The sequence below is a fragment of the Populus euphratica genome, unplaced genomic scaffold (genome assembly GCF_000495115.2).
Source record: "Populus euphratica unplaced genomic scaffold, PopEup_1.0 scaffold8.1, whole genome shotgun sequence".
Lineage (NCBI taxonomy): Eukaryota > Viridiplantae > Streptophyta > Magnoliopsida > Malpighiales > Salicaceae > Populus > Populus euphratica.
In genome coordinates, this window is record NW_011499855.1 from 901,575 (window position 1) to 921,284 (window position 19,710).

The 19,710-nt window shown below is 32.4% G+C and overlaps 2 protein-coding genes and 1 long non-coding RNA gene across 3 annotated transcripts; 1 reads left to right on the plus strand and 2 right to left on the minus strand.

Moving 5' to 3' along the window:
* Positions 1-146: 146 nt before the first annotated feature.
* On the plus strand, positions 147-1,657 carry LOC105122889 (uncharacterized). The gene is made up of 2 exons (XR_841763.1): positions 147-400; positions 1,018-1,657. It is a non-coding gene; the product is annotated as an uncharacterized LOC105122889 (long non-coding RNA).
* Positions 1,532-5,681, minus strand: LOC105122888 (wall-associated receptor kinase-like 8). The gene is made up of 3 exons (XM_011022255.1): positions 4,848-5,681; positions 4,382-4,495; positions 1,532-2,851 (listed from the first exon to the last, which is right to left on the minus strand). Exons 1-3 carry the CDS (start codon positions 5,668-5,670, stop codon positions 1,701-1,703), a joined length of 2,088 nt encoding a protein of 695 aa, XP_011020557.1. The 5' UTR covers positions 5,671-5,681; the 3' UTR covers positions 1,532-1,700.
* A 5,361-nt stretch (positions 5,682-11,042) lies between these two features.
* On the minus strand, positions 11,043-14,256 carry LOC105122887 (wall-associated receptor kinase-like 8). The gene is made up of 3 exons (XM_011022254.1): positions 13,404-14,256; positions 12,874-12,987; positions 11,043-12,494 (listed from the first exon to the last, which is right to left on the minus strand). The coding sequence occupies exons 1-3, from the start codon at positions 14,254-14,256 to the stop codon at positions 11,275-11,277; spliced, it is 2,187 nt and encodes a 728-aa protein (XP_011020556.1). The 3' UTR covers positions 11,043-11,274.
* Between the last annotated feature and the right edge of the window lie 5,454 nt (positions 14,257-19,710).

The window sequence follows — 19,710 nt, forward strand, 5'->3', positions numbered from 1 at the left end:
TAATAAAAAAAAACATGAAATTTCTGTTTTATTTTAATTTTTCGTTTTAATGAATTGGATATCATTAGGCAAGCTTTGACCGTACGTAGGATTTCTTAATTAGATAAAAGATATTTAAGCGGCGTTTAACTTTAAGATAGAAATCTCTGCATCTACAGGAAATCCCAATCATCTTCGGATTAAGCCTTCTGAAATTGACAACAGAAGCGATTGAAACTGCACTCATAACTCAATTAGATCATCCCATCTCAAAACAACAACAGCGTCAGCGATGAAGATCAGCAAACGAATACATGTTCGCGAAGTCTGGGAAGACAACCTCGTAGCTGAATTTTCTCTAACAAGGAAGCAATCTCTTGCTTCTCCTTCATTTCACTGGACACTGAATTCCCTGGTCCAGGTACTGTCTTTCTGCTAAATCTTGACAAGAGTTTGCTGTCTCAAGCCCTTCCTTCTCATATTTTTATATTATTAAAAAAATCTTTTATAAAATTATTATTTTGATATATTTTCAAACGAAAAATATTTTAAAAAATAATTTTTATTATATTACCGCACAGAAAATTAATATTTGATGTTTATAATGTCATATCAAACTTGAAGTAACAATGATGTCGTGGCTTAATATCTAAGACAATTAATTTTTTTTCCCCTTATCATTTTTTTTTCAGAGATAAATCTATACAATAAATTATTTTCCCTCTTACTTTGCTATTTAATTATTTGGCTTTTCTTGCTCTTACTTTGCTACTTAATCATTTAATTATCTATCATTCACTAAACACGCATACACTTTTATTAGTAATGGAGAGTTAAACATTTTCTATTGAAATCACTGTGTAATTTGATCTTGTGCTTCTATCTCTGCTCTGAGCTCGTGGTTTTTTCTGCTATCAACTACCATTGATGTTACTGCTAGCTGCTTTCGTCGTCTGCTAATTTGATGGTCTCTCTGCTGCTGATTCTGCTTTTACTATCTGGTCATAATGGTTAATTATTTTGGTTGCTTAATCTCAGTTGCTGCTGCTGGTGATGGTGGTTAGTCCATGCTCCTGCTGTATCTATGCTGATTCTGCTGCTCCATGTTGCACTCGCTATGCTCCCCACTCTGTTTTTGCTCACGCGGTATTCCTTACACCTTTATGTTCGCAGTCGCAGCCCTCGTTGATCATGATCAGTGTTGTCTTTGGTTTAAAATGAGTAACGAGTTTTTTTGGTATGTTATTAGATGGCTTAATCGTCTTGGAATTTAGTATGAAGACAAACTTTGTTGCTGTGTTTCCACAAAAGCTCAATTGATATTGCCTTAACCACAGACAAACAGTAAATCAAATCTAGAAACCATCAGCATCCCCAGCTATCAGAATTTAAGCCTAATTTATCTGCAGAGTCTCATCAGCATGTTCACACCAGAGGATTCGAGAGACTAAATACTTCTCAAATGAAATCTTTGCTAACTGATGATGACCTTGATACCTCCAGATAGAGACATGGCTCAAGCTTCCAATTGATCAAAGAAACTCTATTATAATCAACGCGAAGTATTTTTAATTTATTAAGTTCTTAACATGAAAGACTAAGAACATGTGCTAAAACACAGACCACAATACAAATATAAGTTTTTATTAAATCAGAAACGCTCCTAACAGTCTTAAAAACAAGAAAGAAACATATGATTTGTGATATATTTTCTTAATCCCTCACCACGTTTCAGAAGAAGTCGAAGGTTTGCAATCTAATGGTAGATCTATACTAATCTCAAAACTGCTGCAGGAAATCGACCTCGATGAATTATCCGCTTCAATTTGTTGAATATTGATACCGTTACGTGATAATAGAATCCCCTCCAATTCCATTGCAACTTCTCTCATTGTTGGTCGGTTTCTTCCATTCAAATTCAAACATCTCTTTGCAAGATTCGCTATAGCTATGGCTTCCTCTTCACTGCAATCCCCCTTAACTTGAGCATCAATGATATCAAAGAGTCTACTATCTTCCATCAATTCAATGAAATGTTCGGCTAAGCTCATGGTTTCCAGTGAATGGGTTAAGAAAATAGGTTTTTTCCCACTTAAGAGCTCGACGAGAACTACTCCAAAACTATAAACATCACTCTTTTCTGTTAATTGACTGGTTCGAAAATACTCTGGATCTAAGTAACCAAAAGTACCTTGGACCTTGGTGGTCAGATGAGTTTGATCAATGGAAACTGATCTTGAAGTTCCGAAATCCGAAACTTTTGCTGTATATTTCTCATCTAAGAGTATGTTTGTGGACTTAATGTCTCGGTGATAAATCGGGATAGATGCCGTCGAGTGAAGATAGGATATCGCACCTGCAGCTTCCGAGGCAATTCGTAACCGCAGCTCCCATGATAACGTAAAGTCCTCGTTTTGCTCATGGAGATATTGGAAAAGAGTTCCATTGGGAATGAATTCATAGACTAGCAGAGGAACATCAGTCTCCAGGCAACATCCAAGTAGCCTAACCACATTTCTGTGACTGATTTGTGAAAGAATGACAACCTCGTTGATGAATTCTTCTAGTTTATCTTCATCCATTATCTTAGACTTCTTAACTGCAACGATAGTCCCATCAGCTAACATTCCCTTGTAAACGGTGCCTTGGCCGCCATGACCAAGTATTCTGCTCTCATTAAAATAATCGGTTGCCTTTTCCAACTCATTTGAACTGAATATTTTTGTCTTTTGAACACTACCATCACTTGAGGATAATTGCTGCTGCAATAATAGACCACCATTCCGTTTGAAAAACTTCTTCTTCAACCGAATGCAATTGTATATCCACCGAGCACCAGTGAGCAGGAAGAGTACTCCAACCAGACCTATAACTGTATAGGGAGCAAAAAAAACATCACTTTAGGTTTTCATTCCGCTGGAAAATAAAAATTACCACATGAATTTTGGTTCTCTTAATTAAAATTTCTCCGAAACTATTTTTTTCGGAATTAATTTCAAAAGGGTAATGTCCATATAGCTTATGTTTTCCCATTGTTAACCTTGAATTCCACGTGTACAAAGCTAAGTGGACAAGGAATCACAAGGAACCTTAACTTGATAGTGTGGGGGTTGAAATGTCCAAAACTAAGGTACATGTGTTGATTTAACCAAGTTCGAAAACTTGAGGGACTGGGCCCGACCACTTAATTGAATTTTCTAGCTAATTTACTGTATGGTTATTTTGGTAATTAGCGTGTACATGGTGAGGCTGGTTAATTTTAACGGCACGTTCAGTGTTTTCAAGGATTTACCAAAATATGTAATTATAATGGCACGTTTAGTTGATTTCAAGGCTGGTTAATTATAATGACACCCAACAACACAATTTTAGTTATTCGATTGTTTATGTATTTAGTGCTCTAACTATAAAATAATAAGTTATTTAGTACTCTAACTATATTATTTTTTATATTGTAGTACTTGTTATAATTATATGTGTTTAAACAAGAATATTAACGTATTTCATAACCATAAAATATTTAACTTAAATTTTGTATAATTTTACAGAATTTGTTTTTTTCTTAACTTGGTATCAATTTTAAAGGAAAAAAACTATATAATATAGTTTTATTTTTTTAATGCATATTGAATTTAAAAAAACAATACTAATTAATCAAATAATAAATAAGTGAACTCGTATATCATTATAAACTTTTTAATAACTTAAAAAATCTTTGTTATGAGTTAAGATATATGTTTTTTGATATTTTATTTTTACATCTTTCTGAAAAATATTTAAGATGCATCATAAAATAATTTAAACTTATGATATGAATTTTCTACTGGATTAAGAAAAACTTTTATAATAAACTCATGTCAAGAAATAATGATTTAGTTGAAAAAAAATTTCTCATATTTTCAACATGGTATCAATATTTTTTTTTATCTTTCTATTTTTTTTGGATAATCATCAATATTTTTTTTTATTTTTCTATTTGTATCTGTATATGTGTCAATATGTGTTCTTATTTTTTTTTTAAATATATCAAAATTTAATTGATCAAAACTTAAAATATATTGACAAATAAGCAATTCATAGTATATTATAGCTATAACACTACTTTAAATTGTATTTATTTTAGAATTTGATGAGAATATAAAATTTAAATTAATAATACATAAACAATAAGAGAGATTATTTTCACAAGAGACAAAAATGCAGATTTATTATGTAGAATTAATCATTTGACCATCTTTACTAGATAAGGAAAATGAATAATCATCATATGAGAGTCAGAATAACATTTCATAAAAATTATAGGGATGAAAATGAACATTAATTTCAGGTATTTATTTGGGGCAGGGATGTGATAGGCATTAAATTAAATAGGTCAAAAGGAATAAATCAGAAACCTGCGTACCTATGATAATTATATAAATTTTATTTATAACGCATCTATACCCTCCACGTGTATTCAAGCATTTAAGCATCCCTTGACACGTATTTTTCTCCGGGGTCTTGCATTCATCAACATCTAATAAAATAAGAAAGCGAAAATCAACAAATATTTATATGGGATTTGTTATAGAACTCAAAAGTAATTAATTCAAACTAGAGTAAATCTATTTTTCTTTTTTACAAATCAACATACCAAAATTTACAAATCAACATACCAAAATTGAAGCACTAAATTACTTCCTAATTCTAAGCTAACTGTGCATTTACCATCATTATCCGACACTTAACATCGTTTAACTTTGATTACAAAACATAGAAGAAATTAAATTAAAATAATCGCTCGAATAAAAATAATAAAATAAACCCAAGAAAAAAAAGTTAGGATAATAAAAGTAGCAATGTTTTCTTTTTCAGAGAGGAATTTTTACCCGTACAACCACGTTCAAGGTAAGGGTTGCCCTCCAATCCATCCTCGCACACGCATTCGGATTTTGAGGATTGATTGTAACTTTCTTCGCAATGCGTGGAAATTCCATTATCATTCAAGTTCATCATCCAACCCAAGTCCATTGGAACATAATCTCTATACTGCATTGCGAAGGGATCGCTTATATTCGATTCAAACCATGTCGGATTCACCAGGAAGGCTAGCTTGCATCCTTCTCCAACTTGATTAGCGTTAGTAGAAACCAAGCGCGGATTAAAAACCTGAAGGAGTGAAGGGATTCTAGCCTGACTACAATTTTGAACTGAACACATTTTATTTTCTTGCAATCTAACGTTACTTTGCAGGTTACCCCATGTAGACTCGCCAATGACGAGATCTGGCTCAGTTCCGGTCATAAAAGCTTGAGTATCACAACCCACTGCAACGAACCAGTTCCTTTTAGAGGAGAAAACAAAGGGAGTTCCAGTGAGATTCAGAGGCACACCATCTACCCGGCCAATACAATTGAAGGATATTACTGGACTTTTGACAGTAGCGGTGGCTGTCTCAACTGAAATATTCAGCACCTCCATTTTAATTCGACTTATAAAAGCTCTAGGAGGGTTGGCAGTATCATTGCACTCAATCGCGAACCGTTCATCCATGTAGCATTCTTTTCTAGTTCCAAAGGGGTAAGGAATGCTAATGGCTCCGCATCGATCTGGACAACCAAACTTTGCTACGGGTGTTGCTGCTTTTGCTAACTGAAACATTAACATCAGCAAAGTCATTTTAACCACCAATTTCGAAACCATTTTCTCCATTCTTGTGGGTTTTTTTTCCAGATATAATTTGATTTCAAGTTCATTTATCCACATTTAAAGAGGAAGGGAAATATTGAAGACATTTCTTTGCATTTTCTTGGTCTACTAGTAACTAACACGAACAAAGAATCACCAGTCTGAATTAGCAGACTTTTGTATTGATAAGAAAAATCTCAGTTTCTTCTAAGCCACGTTAAGTTGCATTCTAATGAGTTTAAAACTTCGAAGCCAGTAAAATAATCTGTTTTTTCTAAACCCAAAGGGCGTGTTTCATAGATATTAAACACGATACGGCATGTTGACCAGATGACCTGCGTGATTTTAAACACAGATTTCAATTTAGCTAGTTATGAATATGAGGAAATTCCATGCTATTTCAAACATGTGGTCAACTTGGTTTTCCATGAAGCGATCGCTTAGCTTACTTTTTCAAATGAAAAAGCAATGCTAATGTTTCCATAAATTTCTGTACAATTAGCAGGCCTTGCAATATGTGCTAATACAGTTGCTATTTCAAGCAACAGAATAGCGGGGGGAAAATTAGACACAATGTGTATCAGGAATCATGCTTTCCTGATCTTCCATTGCAGATATATTTAGATGCTAAGAGTTTGAGCTTAATATTGGAAGTAGAGAATGAGAGAGAGCGGTATGATCTTTATTCCATTCCACTAGCTAGGATTAACTATATTTTCAGTAAAAAAACACTAACTGTGACAAAGAAGACTAATAATCTGTGCTGATACCCATTTCAAAGCCTCACAAAAAAATAAAAAATAAAAGGACAAATACAAAATAAATTGAAATTTTTTTGAAGAAAATAAAAAATATATTAGTGAGAAGAATTTATCATAGGGCCATAACATTATCAAAAATTGGTTGAGATTGAAAAATTTGACATCATATTTTTGACAAATGAAAACCTTATTGGCAATTAAAACTGGTTTAGACTAATTTCGATCCATTTCTTTATATTAAACACTTTGTTGGACTTGATTAGTTAATAATATAAAGTTTATTTGCATCAATAACAAGTTTTTTTTAATTATAATTTTAATGTTTCAGTTTTGAATTGAAACTTATTCTGATTTATCGCAATTGTTGGTTGATAATCATTAATGTTTAATACTTAATTATCATTCAATAATTGATTTCAATCCTTTATGTGCCTTTTATTTCATGAAATTTGATCTGGATTAGAATTCATGTTATTGAAATTAGTTTGAATGTTTTTGGTATTCTTCGTGTACTTCGTTTTTTCTGATTTTAATAAAGAGTTTTTTTTTTGAGTTTTTGTGTTTTTTTTTTAGTTTGATTTGTTTTAGATTTGGTTTTATTTTTGGGTTGTTTTTGGATTAAACTAAAGTTTTTTGTTTGTTTCATGATCGAATCAAAGATTTTAAGTCAATTTAGTCGGGTCAAAGTAATAAAGCTTTGTTTAGTTTGCAATCTTTTTGGTAAAGGGATTTTTTTTTGTCTAAAGGTGTGTTTGGATCGGAAAACACTCTTAGACCTGTTTTGACAATTTTATCACAAAGAAAAAAATGAGTTTTTACCAAACAAAGCCTAAAGCCTATATACGTTGAAAAAAATCCTTAAAATTATTTGAACATTAAAAAAAAAAGATCTAAAATATTTTGGCATGTTTTTTTTTTTAAAAAAAAGTTGTATGGATTTTACAACAAGTTTATAAAATTCCAAAAGATTTTAGCCTATATTTCAAAAATATAAATTTTTTTTTGATAAGAAAATATATTATTTACTTTTAATATAAAGATAAAAAACCTATAAAAGTATTAATATCCAAAATATTATTAGGAATAATAATTTTTTATGGTTCACCTTTAATTTAAGCATAAAAAACCTGTATAAGATTAATATTCAAAATATTATTAAGAGCAACACAACTCATTTACTTATAATATAAAAATAAAAAATTATTTGAAATATTATTTGAATGAACGATAGAAAAAATTTTCAAATTTATTATGAAAAAAATTTCAATAATAATTAAGGAAATCTTACCGTTTTAGACCAAATTCTTGGTTTGGTAAACCAAATTTTTTAATCATAACAAATTTGTCATAGTAGATTAATAAAAATAAAAATATCATCACATCATAGTTAAAACAAAATATATTTTATCTTAGCTAAGGTATTAATTTTTTTTTATACAACCAATCTCTTATTTAAAATTAAAAATTATAATACTAAATGATAATTTTTTATCAAACCAAAAACCATTCTAGAAAACCATCCTTAAAGGGTTGTCGAGACTTCAAGCCCCCGCTTGCTAGGAGGGCACAAGAAACTGAATGCACAAATCATTTTACGAAAATTCAACGAGAAATTCTATATAAGGTGGTCTTTTGCAGCCATGGCCTCGTATTTTTGTAGTCCGAGTATTTGTAAAATTAAGATTTATGGATGTTTCTTCCCACCTCGTTGCTTGACCAGCTATAAATTCAACAAGACTAAAACAAATGTTTCAGTTATTATGAAAATATGTTCCGTACCTCGTATGAAAAGGAACATGTTTTGCGAAAGCAAAATTTATGACCAGGTCAATTCTTAAAAAGATATAGACATTTTGGAGGTTTTCTGAACAATAATTCCTCTAAGCAAGAATCAAGTGTACTTTTCTTGAACACTTCCACCCCGTGCAAGAACAACATCGTAGTCTTTTCTTGAACACCTTCGTCTACGCATCCAATGTACGGCTTTCCCAAGCAGCCATCGCGGCAAGATGATTCATACGCTAAAGTCACAGAGTGCAAGTAGGAAATATTTACATTTCATACTTCCAAATCCTGCACGTAATCCATCGACGAAGCCAACACCACAAGCACATGTTCCCGACACTGAAACACCTGCGGATTGTTCATGTCGGGGAAAGTACGGTAGAAAGTCTTCAATTTCCTGTAAAAAGGATTATTATACAAGTATAGGTTGCTTTTAATGAATGAAAATAAGAACAAAAAAAAACACCAATGATTATTCTAATTTAAGCACATAGGTTGATTCGTAACAAAATTTTAATGATTTTTCTTATATGAATCTTGAAACACATGTTGCTTAATGGATGGATATAGGAGAAGATCTCCCAGAAAAATGTTTCTGGTAGATTAATAGAACACTCGAATTGCTTTTAATTTCAAGTATAAGTGTTGATTTGACTAACCTTAAAGTACAGGGCTTCAGTCCACAATTTGCACAAAATAAAGAAATCAAACATAACTTTTAGGTTAAACTAGTAAAGTTTCTTTAGGATTTAAAGTTATTTGAGAATTATCCCTTGCATTCTTATTTTAATTTGAACTCCTTATATTTCGGTAAATTTGGGATTAAGTCCTTTTTTCCTTTTTTCAGTATTTGTTCTTTCTGTTTTTTTTTTTTTAAATTTTGCATTTAAAACTAATTAATAAACTGACTTAAATATCATTAACTTATATAATCTTCAACCTAATTGATTATTTTTATTTTTTATAGAATTAGTTTCAAATCTTAAAAATAAAATAAATAACTTTAAATTAAAATTTATCATTTAAGTTCTACATCCAAAATTTTTGGTTTTAAATTTAAATAAAACTAGTAGCCAAAAAATCCTTTTTTCTTCATCTGAAAGAAAAAAAGAAAAAAAAAAAGCCTATAGCCTTAAAAAATTTTTTTTAAAAATTTAAACAAGAATTATAGATGAAGAATTAATTAAAGTTATGTTATTAAATTTTATTTTTAAAATTTAATGTCTACAGAAAGAGTTCTAAATTAATTAGTTAGGTTAAGAGTTATTTATCTTAAAAATTGTTAAGTTATTTCATTAATTTTATTATAGCACACCTGTTATAATAGATTGATAAAAATAGAAATATCATCACATTATAACAAAAAAAATTAATGTACTTTATCTCAATTAAAATATATTAGATGTGTTAATACTTTTTGTTCCATAATAAATCTTTATTTAGAATATTTGAAAAACCAATTAGAATTTTTAATAATTATAATAATAAATAATAACTCTTTATTAAACCAACGACCATTCCAAAATACTGTTTAAAAAAGATCGCTGCGACGTGCAGCCAGAGCGCACAACAAACTGAGTGTCCAAATTATAGTACTAAAATTCAACGAGAAATTCCATATAAGGTTGCCTTTTGCAGCCATGGCCTCGTATTTTCGTAATTCAAGTATTTGTAAAATTAAGATTTATGGATGTTTCTTCCCACCTCGTAGCTTGACCAGCTATAAATTCCACAAGACTAAAACAAATGTTTCGGTCATTATGAAAATATGTTCCGTACCTCGTCTGAAAAGGAACACGTTTTGCGAAAGCAAAAGTTATGACCAGGTCAATTCTTAAAAAGATATAGACATTTTGGAGGTTTTCTGAACAATAATTCCTCTAAGCAAGAATCAAGTGTACTTTGCTAGAACACTTTCACCCCGTGCAAGAACGACATCGCAGTCTTTTCTTGAACACTTTCACATACGCATCCAAGGTAGGGCTTTCCCACGCAGCCATCGCAGCAAGATGATTCATATGCTAAAGTCACAGGGTGCAAGGAGGAAATATTTACATTTTAAAAAAAAAAACTAGTCGTCTAGAAATCCTTTTTTTCTGTCCCAAAAAAAAACCCATAGCCTTAAAATCTTTTGTTTTAAAAAAAAATTAAAATTTTTTTATAGGACAATTAAAGTTATGTTATTAAATTTTATTTTTAAAATTTAATATCTATATAAAGAAATTTAAATTAACTACTTACGTAATTAAGTTAGTTATTTGGTATTATAAAAAAAGTTATTTCATTAGTTTTATATATAAGACATCCCGGAAATCTTTCGAAAATAGTATTATATGGATTTTATTTAAAATGCATTAAAATATATAGACTTCAAAATTAAATGAGAGTAAAGGAACTAATTGTCGAATGATTTTAAGTTGATGAAATGTTTGAACGATTTAGCCCAAGTCTTAGCAAAATGAGATTATCCAAATATTACGTTTCTCTATTAATAATTAAACAAGAAACGTAAACAGAAAGGCAAGGTATGCGATGAAGTGCACTTGTAAAATCCTAATGAAGTGCAGAACGAAGGAAAACCAGCAGACCCCACAACCAAAGCTCCTGAATACAGCCACTCTATCGAAGAAATTGAAATGCTAGCTTGGAACGACCATGGAGATGTTGGCATACTTGCAAAGTTTAAATATTGTAGAACATCATATCTTGACGAGAAACTTTTATGTAACAGTGAGGACAAATTGATAGTAAGCAAAACACAGAGCACACAACCACAAACAAACGGCCTTATGAAAAACAGGCTCAGGCCACAAGCTAAAGAAACATTAGACTAACAATAGTTTCCTGGAAACGAAAAACACGCCTGAACAGAAACAAAAGCCACACCCGCTTGGGACCAAGGAGGGAGGAGGGGAAGTGTAATTGGCAAGCCAGAATAAATCGGCCGTGCGTGGATAGCCTGACACAGTGATCATCCAAAGCGACCCTGTTAGGTTGCAGGACTACAAAAGCATAGGAAAAGCTACAACCGAGCAATAAGATCATCTTGCCTGGCAATCCCAAGCCTTGACATACTTCTTGTTCATAAAGTATTGTAAGTAATCAATGGTTCGGCATCTGTTGATTGAACTGATCTAGCATTGTCAAAGTCACAGGTAGCTGAGATAGGAACTGCATCCCAGTTGCAGAGACGTTCTACCATGGCGTTCTCACTAGTCTCTTCTTCCTTTCGTTGAACAATTGACTTTCTCTGCAGCAACCCAATCCTCTCCAACTCGGCTGAGACCTCTTTCATTGTTGGTCGATGTTTTCGGCTCACATTCAAGCATCTCTTTGCAAGATTTGCTACAGCCATTATTTCCTCCTCAAGACAATCCTCCTTAACTAGGACATCAAGAATATCGAAGAGCCTGTTCTCTTCCATCAGAACGAGAAAATGTGTGGCCAAACTTCTCGTTTCTTGTGAAGTTGATGATAGAATTGGTTTTTTCCCACTTAAGAGCTCGACGAGGACTACACCGAAGCTATAAACATCACTCTTGTCCGTAAATTGACTAGATTGGTAGTATTCCGGGTCTAAATAACCAAAAGTGCCTTGCACGTTAGTGGTCATATGAGTTTGATCAATAGCCATTGATCTTGAAGATCCAAAATCTGAAACCTTTGCTCTATATTTGTCATCCAAGAGTATATTTGCAGACTTAATGTCACGGTGAAAAATTGGAATGGATGCTGCCGAATGTAAATAGGAAAGTGCTCCAGCAACTTCAATGGCAATCTGTAATCGCATTTCCCATGACAATATGAAGTCCTCATTCTGGTAAAAATTATGCAGATACTGGAAAAGATTTCCATTGGAAATGAATTCATAGACTAGGAGAGGAACTTCAGTCTCCAAGCAACATCCGAATAACTTAACCACATTCCTATGATTAATTTGTGAAAGAATGACAACCTCATTGACAAACTCCTCGAGCTTTTCTTCACCCACTATTGTGGACCTTTTAACAGCAACGATTCTTCCATCTTCTAACATCCCCTTGTAAACCGTGCCTTGTCCACCTTGACCAAGTATTCTATTTTCATTAAAACGATCAGTAGCTCTCTCCAACTCTTTTGAAGTAAATATCTTTGTTTTCTGAACACTGCCATTATTTGAGGATAACTGCTGCTGTAACAATAAACCACCATTTCGTTTGAAGAATTTCCTTTTAAGTTCTATGTTTTTTCTTTTCCTTGCTAGTTTGTATAACCACAATATGCCAGCAAGCAATGAAAATATTCCAGCGATAGCAGCAACAACTGCATTATTAACAACAAGGAAAATGTAAGATCAATGCCAGCAAGCAATGACAATTTTCCAGCGATAGCAGCAACAACTGCATTATTAACAACAAGGAAAATGTAATATCAATGCCAGCAAGCAATGACAATTTTCCAGCGATAGCAACAACAACTGCATTATTAACAAGGAGAATGTAAGATCAAAATCAAATCTGCCAACAGAAATCCATAGATGAGGTCAATAGTGACATAATGAACCATGCACAAAATTAGAAATCTTACACAGTATCAAATCTTGGCTGTCAATTTCGAAGTTCGAGGGGCAAAGTAAATACAAATTTCAAAGCAAAATCAAATTGTAGCAGCTAAAAAAAGAACAGGGTAGAGAGAAACTTACGTATTGGGACGATCCAATACTTATTGACCTCGCATTTGTATGATCCCAGTGTATTCACACATTTTGTTATCCCCAAGCACGAATGCCGATTTGGGTCTTTGCATTCATTAATATCTAAGGAAGAAATGCCAAAATCAAGAAATGAAGCCATAGATTTAATGAGTAGCGACAACTTTTTTTTTTAAAAAGGAAAATATATGCACACCAGCATAAAGAATGTGTTATATGAAGCCACTAGAGTACTCTAAATTAACCTTTGCCATTAAAAAAAAAAGGTAAACAAAAATTGTTCTTTTAGGAATCAAATTCACTTTTGGTACGGCCGCTCTTGTTGATACAAACATTTGAAAAGGATATCGGGGAAGGCCTGTTGATGACCTTGAAACAAGATTTCCTAATGCCAAAAGCAATTTTGAATCAAGACAAAGAAAAGGAAACAAGAAATTTTTATATGCGGTGAAATGATTAAAAAAAAAAAACAGAAAGGATGGAATGACTGATGTGATTAGTCATCTTTCTAGCAAAGTTACCTGCGCACCCAAGGTAAGGGTTGCCTTCATAGCCGTTACTGCAAGAACATTCATATCCTGAAACGTTACTCACAGATAACTCATAAAGGAAGTACTTGCAAACCATGGTACTGTTATCATATCTCCAAATGCTGTAATCCATCATCCAGGCAAGCACCAGTGGAACAGATCTCCAACTCTGTAGCGCTTGCGGATTGGTCATATTGAGAAACGAAAATTTGTTTTGGTCTGTTAGGAAAGCTAACTTGCATCCACTGCTGTCTTCACTCCTATTTTTTGTATCCAAACTTGGCTGAAAAACCTGCATCCGGTAAGGTGCACTTGCCACACAGCAGTTTCCATCAGCACATAGACTGTTAATTTCTTGCCCGTAAAGAAGAGTTTTCTGATTATAGTCAGCACTGCAAGTCGAGTCGCACCCGACAACTAGGGGGCCTATCCCTGTCAACAACGCGCGGACGTTGCAACCCACTGCAGTGAACACATTACCAAAGGAGAAAAAGAAGGGACTTCCCGTCAAATTCAGAGCAGGTAGATTGGATTGCCTGTCGGAACAATTGGAGGACATTATTGGACCGTTGACAATTGCTGCACCATCTGTAATATTCAGAACCTCCATATTGATCATGCTAATAAAAGCTCTTGGAGCTGACTCATTGGCAGCTTCCCTGCATACAATCTTGAACATTTCATTTGCATAGCAATCTTGTGCAGTTCCAAAGGGGTAAGGAATGCTGATGTTTCCACAACGGTTTTGACATCCAGGCTTTGTCATGGGTGCTGCAGCTGTTGCTGACTGAAATAATATTGGCAATAGTAAGAGGCTGATTCGAAATATGGATCTCATTTTCATTTTTCTTTTGGGGTTTTGAGCTAACTAAACCCAATCAAGTTGGTATATATCAGCCCTTGAACAGAGTTAAAATGTGGTTCAAAGATATTTCTAAACATTTTCTAGCTACCAAGTCAATCTAGCATCAAAGAAATGGAGATGCAATTGCATAGGTTGGACTTTTTTTTTTATATTAAAAAAAAAATCAAAGAAGGGATCAGTGATAGCTCAGTGCAAATGGTAAAAAAATAAAATAAAAATGATGCTGTAATATTCTCTTTCCCGGTGCTAGTTATTATGACGTTGTGAGAGTGATCGGAGGATCAAGGAAAGGGCAAGAAAACCTCAATCTACCAGATTTTACAAGTCAACTAAGAAACCTTATAATATATTTGATTTGCTATGCTAAGATAATCCTGAAAGAAAACATAAATCTACAAGATTCTCATGGAGCAGATAGTCAATGAACAAACTCATGATGTGAAGGGTGACCATTCTAAAATCAATCAGCATCCTGTGGATTGACGAAGCCAACAGTATACTTGGCATCGCGACACGCAGCTTCAGACTTTTCTTCTCTTGGAGAATGGAGACATCCCGCTAATTTCTTTAAAACCAAGAGTCTTCGGCAGGTGGAGCACCGTGTCTAACTTGCATATTATTATTATTATTTGATAATAAAGGTCTTTTTTCAACGAGTTTGTACGTCAATTAAATTATTTTTTTTTAGATGATGTCAAGAATATATCCTTGAATTAATTTGATATGTTTTAAAGAACTTAATAATCCATTCTTAAAATATTAATTCTAAGATTTGAACTCAAAAAATTAAAGAAAGTAGAATAATAAAGTAATTAGGTTGAGATCAATAGACGACTAGCTAATTTGTAAGCTTGCTGAAAGATACAAAATTGAAGTCTTGGTTTCAACATTGGATTTAATCTTGATGTATGAAAACGATTTGAACAAAAATCTTAAGCCCTTTGGGCTCTTGAAAGCTATACATGCTTTTACTTTTCTCCAAGCTCGGAAAGAAACAGATTTCTGAAAGATATAAAGTATTATTATGTAATACATTGTCTGGCCCATTATGTATTGTTTTTTAAATCCGCAGATCCATATTATATGCTTTGATGATTTTTTCTCCGTTCTCTTGATAACTGTGATTACTTTTATCTTAATTTTTAGCAAATAACTATAACGACCTGACCGACCTCGCCATAACGCAGTGTCTAACAAGTGACCAAGAACACCTTTTTTATCATTGTTTTAAAGCCGAGACCAGCAGGTCAATCCAGGCCTGGACCGATTAGGTTTGACAAAAAAGAAAAGAAAAAGATAAAAAAATGTTTGTTGATATTACGAGAAGAGAAGACAAAGTAAATAAAATACATTTTGATCTATATCTCTCATTTAAAAGTGTCTTGCATACGAGTGGTCTAGATGAGTTTGATCATCGATCTTAAGGTCCCAAAATCTGATAATTTTGATCTATATCTCTCATCTAACAACTTAATATCATAGGTAATAAATAAGAATAAATACATAGGAATGGTGATAAGAAGGTGCTCCGGCAACTTCAGTACCAGTCCTTGATTGCATTTCCCGTGAAAATCCAAACTCCTCATTTAGCTCTTGGATATACACAGAGATTTACATTATGAAAGAATTCATAGACTAATTGAGGAATTTGAGTCTCTAAACAACAACCTAGTTGGTAATGTATATGATCTATAGTCAATTAATTGGTGATGCATATTTAATTTTTAATAAAAAAATATTTATTTTTATTATTTATTTGATTAATAAATTTAACATTTGATAAATGAAAATATAATAAAAATAAAGTTTTTGAATAAAAATATTTTGCAAAGAAAATTATCTAATTATTATAATTATAAAATTTTTATTGCATCAAAGTATTATTTTTAAATGTTATTGACTAATGCTCTATTGTAGATTGAATATTAATTAAAATTGTTAAAACTTATATATATTATCAATTATTCTTATAAGTTGAAAAGCTAAAGCAAGGGGAATATCTAGAATTATTTATTAAAAATTAAAATAAAATAATTAATATGCATTACTTGATATTTCAAAGTGTTATTTATTATGAATTTATGAGAGTGATTGGGGAACTAAGGAAGGGGCAAGAAAACTAAAATAAATCAAATCTACAAAATTTTATAAGTCAACTAAGAATTCTTGATACACTTGATTTGCTATGCTTAGCTAGATAATCATGAAAGAATCCATCAAATCACATCTCTTATCAAAATTAAAAAACAAAAAAAATAAAGCCCTGCTTATTTGCTAGCAAAAAATTTCTTTTTAAAAAATAAATTTTGAAAAAGTGAATTTTAAGAAAATAACTTATTAATGTTTTATTTTTCTCAAGTTTATTAAAATAATGAGGAACAAATCTTGTAAATAAAAAAGTTGAATGAGAATAAATTAAAAAAAATATAATTTCATAATTTATCTTAAATAAAATAAATAATAATCAAAATAATAGAGATCAAATCTAAAATCTAAAAAAATAAAAGAAGAAGAAATTAAAATAATAATAATTAATATTTCATAAATTATTTCAAATAAAATAGGTAACAATCAAAAGAACGAAGATCAAATTTGATAGATAAAAAAGTTTAATAAAAAAAAAATAAAAAACAAATAATAATTATAAAAATAAGGACTAAAATAAATATAAAAATTAAACTTTAAGATATAAAATTAAAAAATAAATATCTAAAATAAAATATATATAATAATAAAAAATTAAAAAATTAAATTTAATATAATTAATAAATAATATAATATTTTTAAATCTTTTACAGTTTTTAGAAAAATATTCTCCATTCAAGAGATATTAGGCTGTCGATTATTATGAAGCAGATAGTCAATGAAAAAACTCATGATCTACTGCGACAAAAGGTTTATGAAGGCAGAGAAGTAATGGCAATATTCAGGTAAAGGTCAGAAATCAAGTAGTCGCTATTTTATTATATAGGATTTATCAAGCAATTATTTTGAAATGACAATGTTCATGACGTTCTTGTCATATTCATTTACTCGTTTATGGCAACGAAGGCATTTCAGCTCTGGAAACAGCAGCAAGCTGGTCGACTGCCCAAGAATCCAGCACAGCCACCTCCCATGTATCCTTTCGCAACGCAGGACTTATAGCAGTTTGGGAACAGTGGACATGGACCTAGGCAGGGTACTACAGGTCCGAGTGCTGATACTTGCTCTGTCACTGAACCATTAAATCTTTGATTATAAGGCTCAAGATGAAAGGAAGAAAAAACAATCCTATATATATATGTGTGTGTGATTAACCTATTTAAGATCTTAAAATTGATAAATTTAATTTTGGTAAAAAAATTAGTTTAAAGATATTCTTACTAGCAAACAAAGTGAAACTGAAAAAATTGTTTTGAGATGGAAAATGAATTTGAGAGAATCTTACATGATGTCAGCAGCAAAATAACGAAGAAAATCCCCATGGAGTTTTGAATAAAAGGGGAAGCTTCGTCAGGAGACATGACTGAAGATGTGTTTTCTCTGTACTTCGATGAATTTCGAAGTTCTCAACTATTTCCGTCTTTTTCTTGTTTTGTTTTCTTTTTCTTCGATGTTTAGTGGAATCTTTGTATTTAGTTGAATACCAAAGATTAAGTTGCTAAATATGTCTGGTCAAATCAAATCCAATACGAATGAAGTTTTTGAACAGTCAATCCTTATCCAAATCCTAAGAGATTTTTTTTCCCAAAACAAGGTATTTTAAAACCTTTTTTTAAAAAAAAAATAGTTTTAATATTATTTATCGAATTAAAATTAATTTTCCCATGTAAGACTATATTTCCCATGTCATTTGTTATTCAATACAACATTAATATATCAGATTCATGGGCTAATTAAAGAAAAAAAAAGAGGAGCAATTAGTAAGAGAAATTCACAGCGTGTTGTGTCAGATTTGAAAGTTTTTTAAAACCTGCACTAGTTTTGACTGCAATAAAAGTTATTCTCATAGCTTGTGGATGTAAAGCATAGCCAAACCATTGTGTTATAATGGTCAATTATTTTGGTTGCTTAACCTCTGCTATTGCTGCTGGTGACGGTGGTTAGTCCACGCTCCTGCTTCTATGCTGATTCTGCTGCGCCATGTTGCCTTCGCCCTGCACCCGTCTCTCCCTTTTGCTTTCCCTGTATTCCTTGCAACTTTATGTTGGTAGTCGCTACCCTGGTTGATCATGATCAGTGTTGTCTCTGGTTTAAAATGAATGAAAATTTATCCTAAAAAACTCTTGATTGAAAGATTATAAGTAATTTTTATAGTTAATATACCAGAGTTTTGACAGGAGAGATGATATAGGTAATATAGGCTTTGTGTAAAAACACACGCATGGGCTCAGGTTTGGGTTAATTGTAGAAGAAGTTAGTGGCACTAGATTTATTTTTTTTGTCAACTCATGGTTATTTACCTGTTCAAGTGAATTGAATGTATCATGATTAATGACTATGGTTCATAACACTTCTATATGTACATTCACAAGAAAAATAAATCATAACAACAATAATTAACAGCAACTCTAATAATTGAAAAAAGAAAGTATATTTTTGTGTGGGAAAAATTACCTCTGCGTTGGAGGGAAGGGTTGCCCTCGTAAACTTCTGAGCAAGTACAACCGTACGTCGTCAGATTCGTACTATTTATTTTCCAAAAGACGTTGAAATCCATGGTATCTTTGTTGTATGTACTATTGTTCATTATCTGTTCGCCGAAGGCCGGTTCAATAGGGAAAATTCAGCAGATCACGCCCACTATACCCACGATGCCATTTCTGAAGCCACGATCTCTCGTCTCCACAATGCCCACCATTTCTGGAGGCCGAGACACAAGACCTCAGTTGGGGGGAAGAAGCAGGAGGACGAACGGGCAGGGGACGCACCGAAACAGAAAAGAAGACGAGGAAACAGAACAAGGGGAGTTGGAAAAACAGAGAAAGACTGGGAGGGAAGAAACGAAAAAACAGAGGGGACGAACGAGCAGGAGGACATAGAGAGAGAGAGAGCAAGACAGGGGAGACCGAGAGAGAGCGGACCGAAAACACAAACCAGAGAAAATAAAAACCGGAGGCAGCAACAAGAAAGCAAGAAAACTAAAAAGATAGCAGAAAAAGAAGAAGGACCCAAAATCAAGAACACCAGAGAGAACCGACATCATCATCATCCTCGTTCCTTCATCTCTAAGAAAAACCCAGACGCAGAGAGGAGACGAACGAACAGGAGGAAGGAGAGAATACACAGAGATTATACGGGGCGTGAACGAACAGAAACAAACCAGAAAAAAAAGAGAGAGGAGAGAACAGCCAGCCACCACGCCTTCGTCATCGTCTTCGTTCCTGCTGCTTGGAAAGCTTCCCGCTCCCTTTCAGTTATAGTTGTATGAAGTAAAGGGAGAAGGTAATT

What these genes read in the sequence shown, in the direction of transcription:
- LOC105122888 (XM_011022255.1), bottom strand. Translation starts at nt 5,670, where the DNA reads ATGGAGAAAATGGTTTCGAAATTGGTGGTTAAAATGACTTTGCTGATG. An exon ending in CCTTGAACGTGGTTGTACGG is followed by an intron (nt 4,496 to 4,847) that starts GTAAAAATTCCT and finishes TTATTTTATTAG; the next exon opens with ATGTTGATGAATGCAAGACC. An exon ending in AATTTATATAATTATCATAG is followed by an intron (nt 2,852 to 4,381) that starts GTACGCAGGTTT and finishes CTCCCTATACAG; the next exon opens with TTATAGGTCTGGTTGGAGTA.
- LOC105122887 (XM_011022254.1), bottom strand. Translation starts at nt 14,256, where the DNA reads ATGAAAATGAGATCCATATTTCGAATCAGCCTCTTACTATTGCCAATA. An exon ending in CCCTTACCTTGGGTGCGCAG is followed by an intron (nt 12,988 to 13,403) that starts GTAACTTTGCTA and finishes TTTCTTCCTTAG; the next exon opens with ATATTAATGAATGCAAAGAC. An exon ending in GTATTGGATCGTCCCAATAC is followed by an intron (nt 12,495 to 12,873) that starts GTAAGTTTCTCT and finishes TTAATAATGCAG; the next exon opens with TTGTTGCTGCTATCGCTGGA.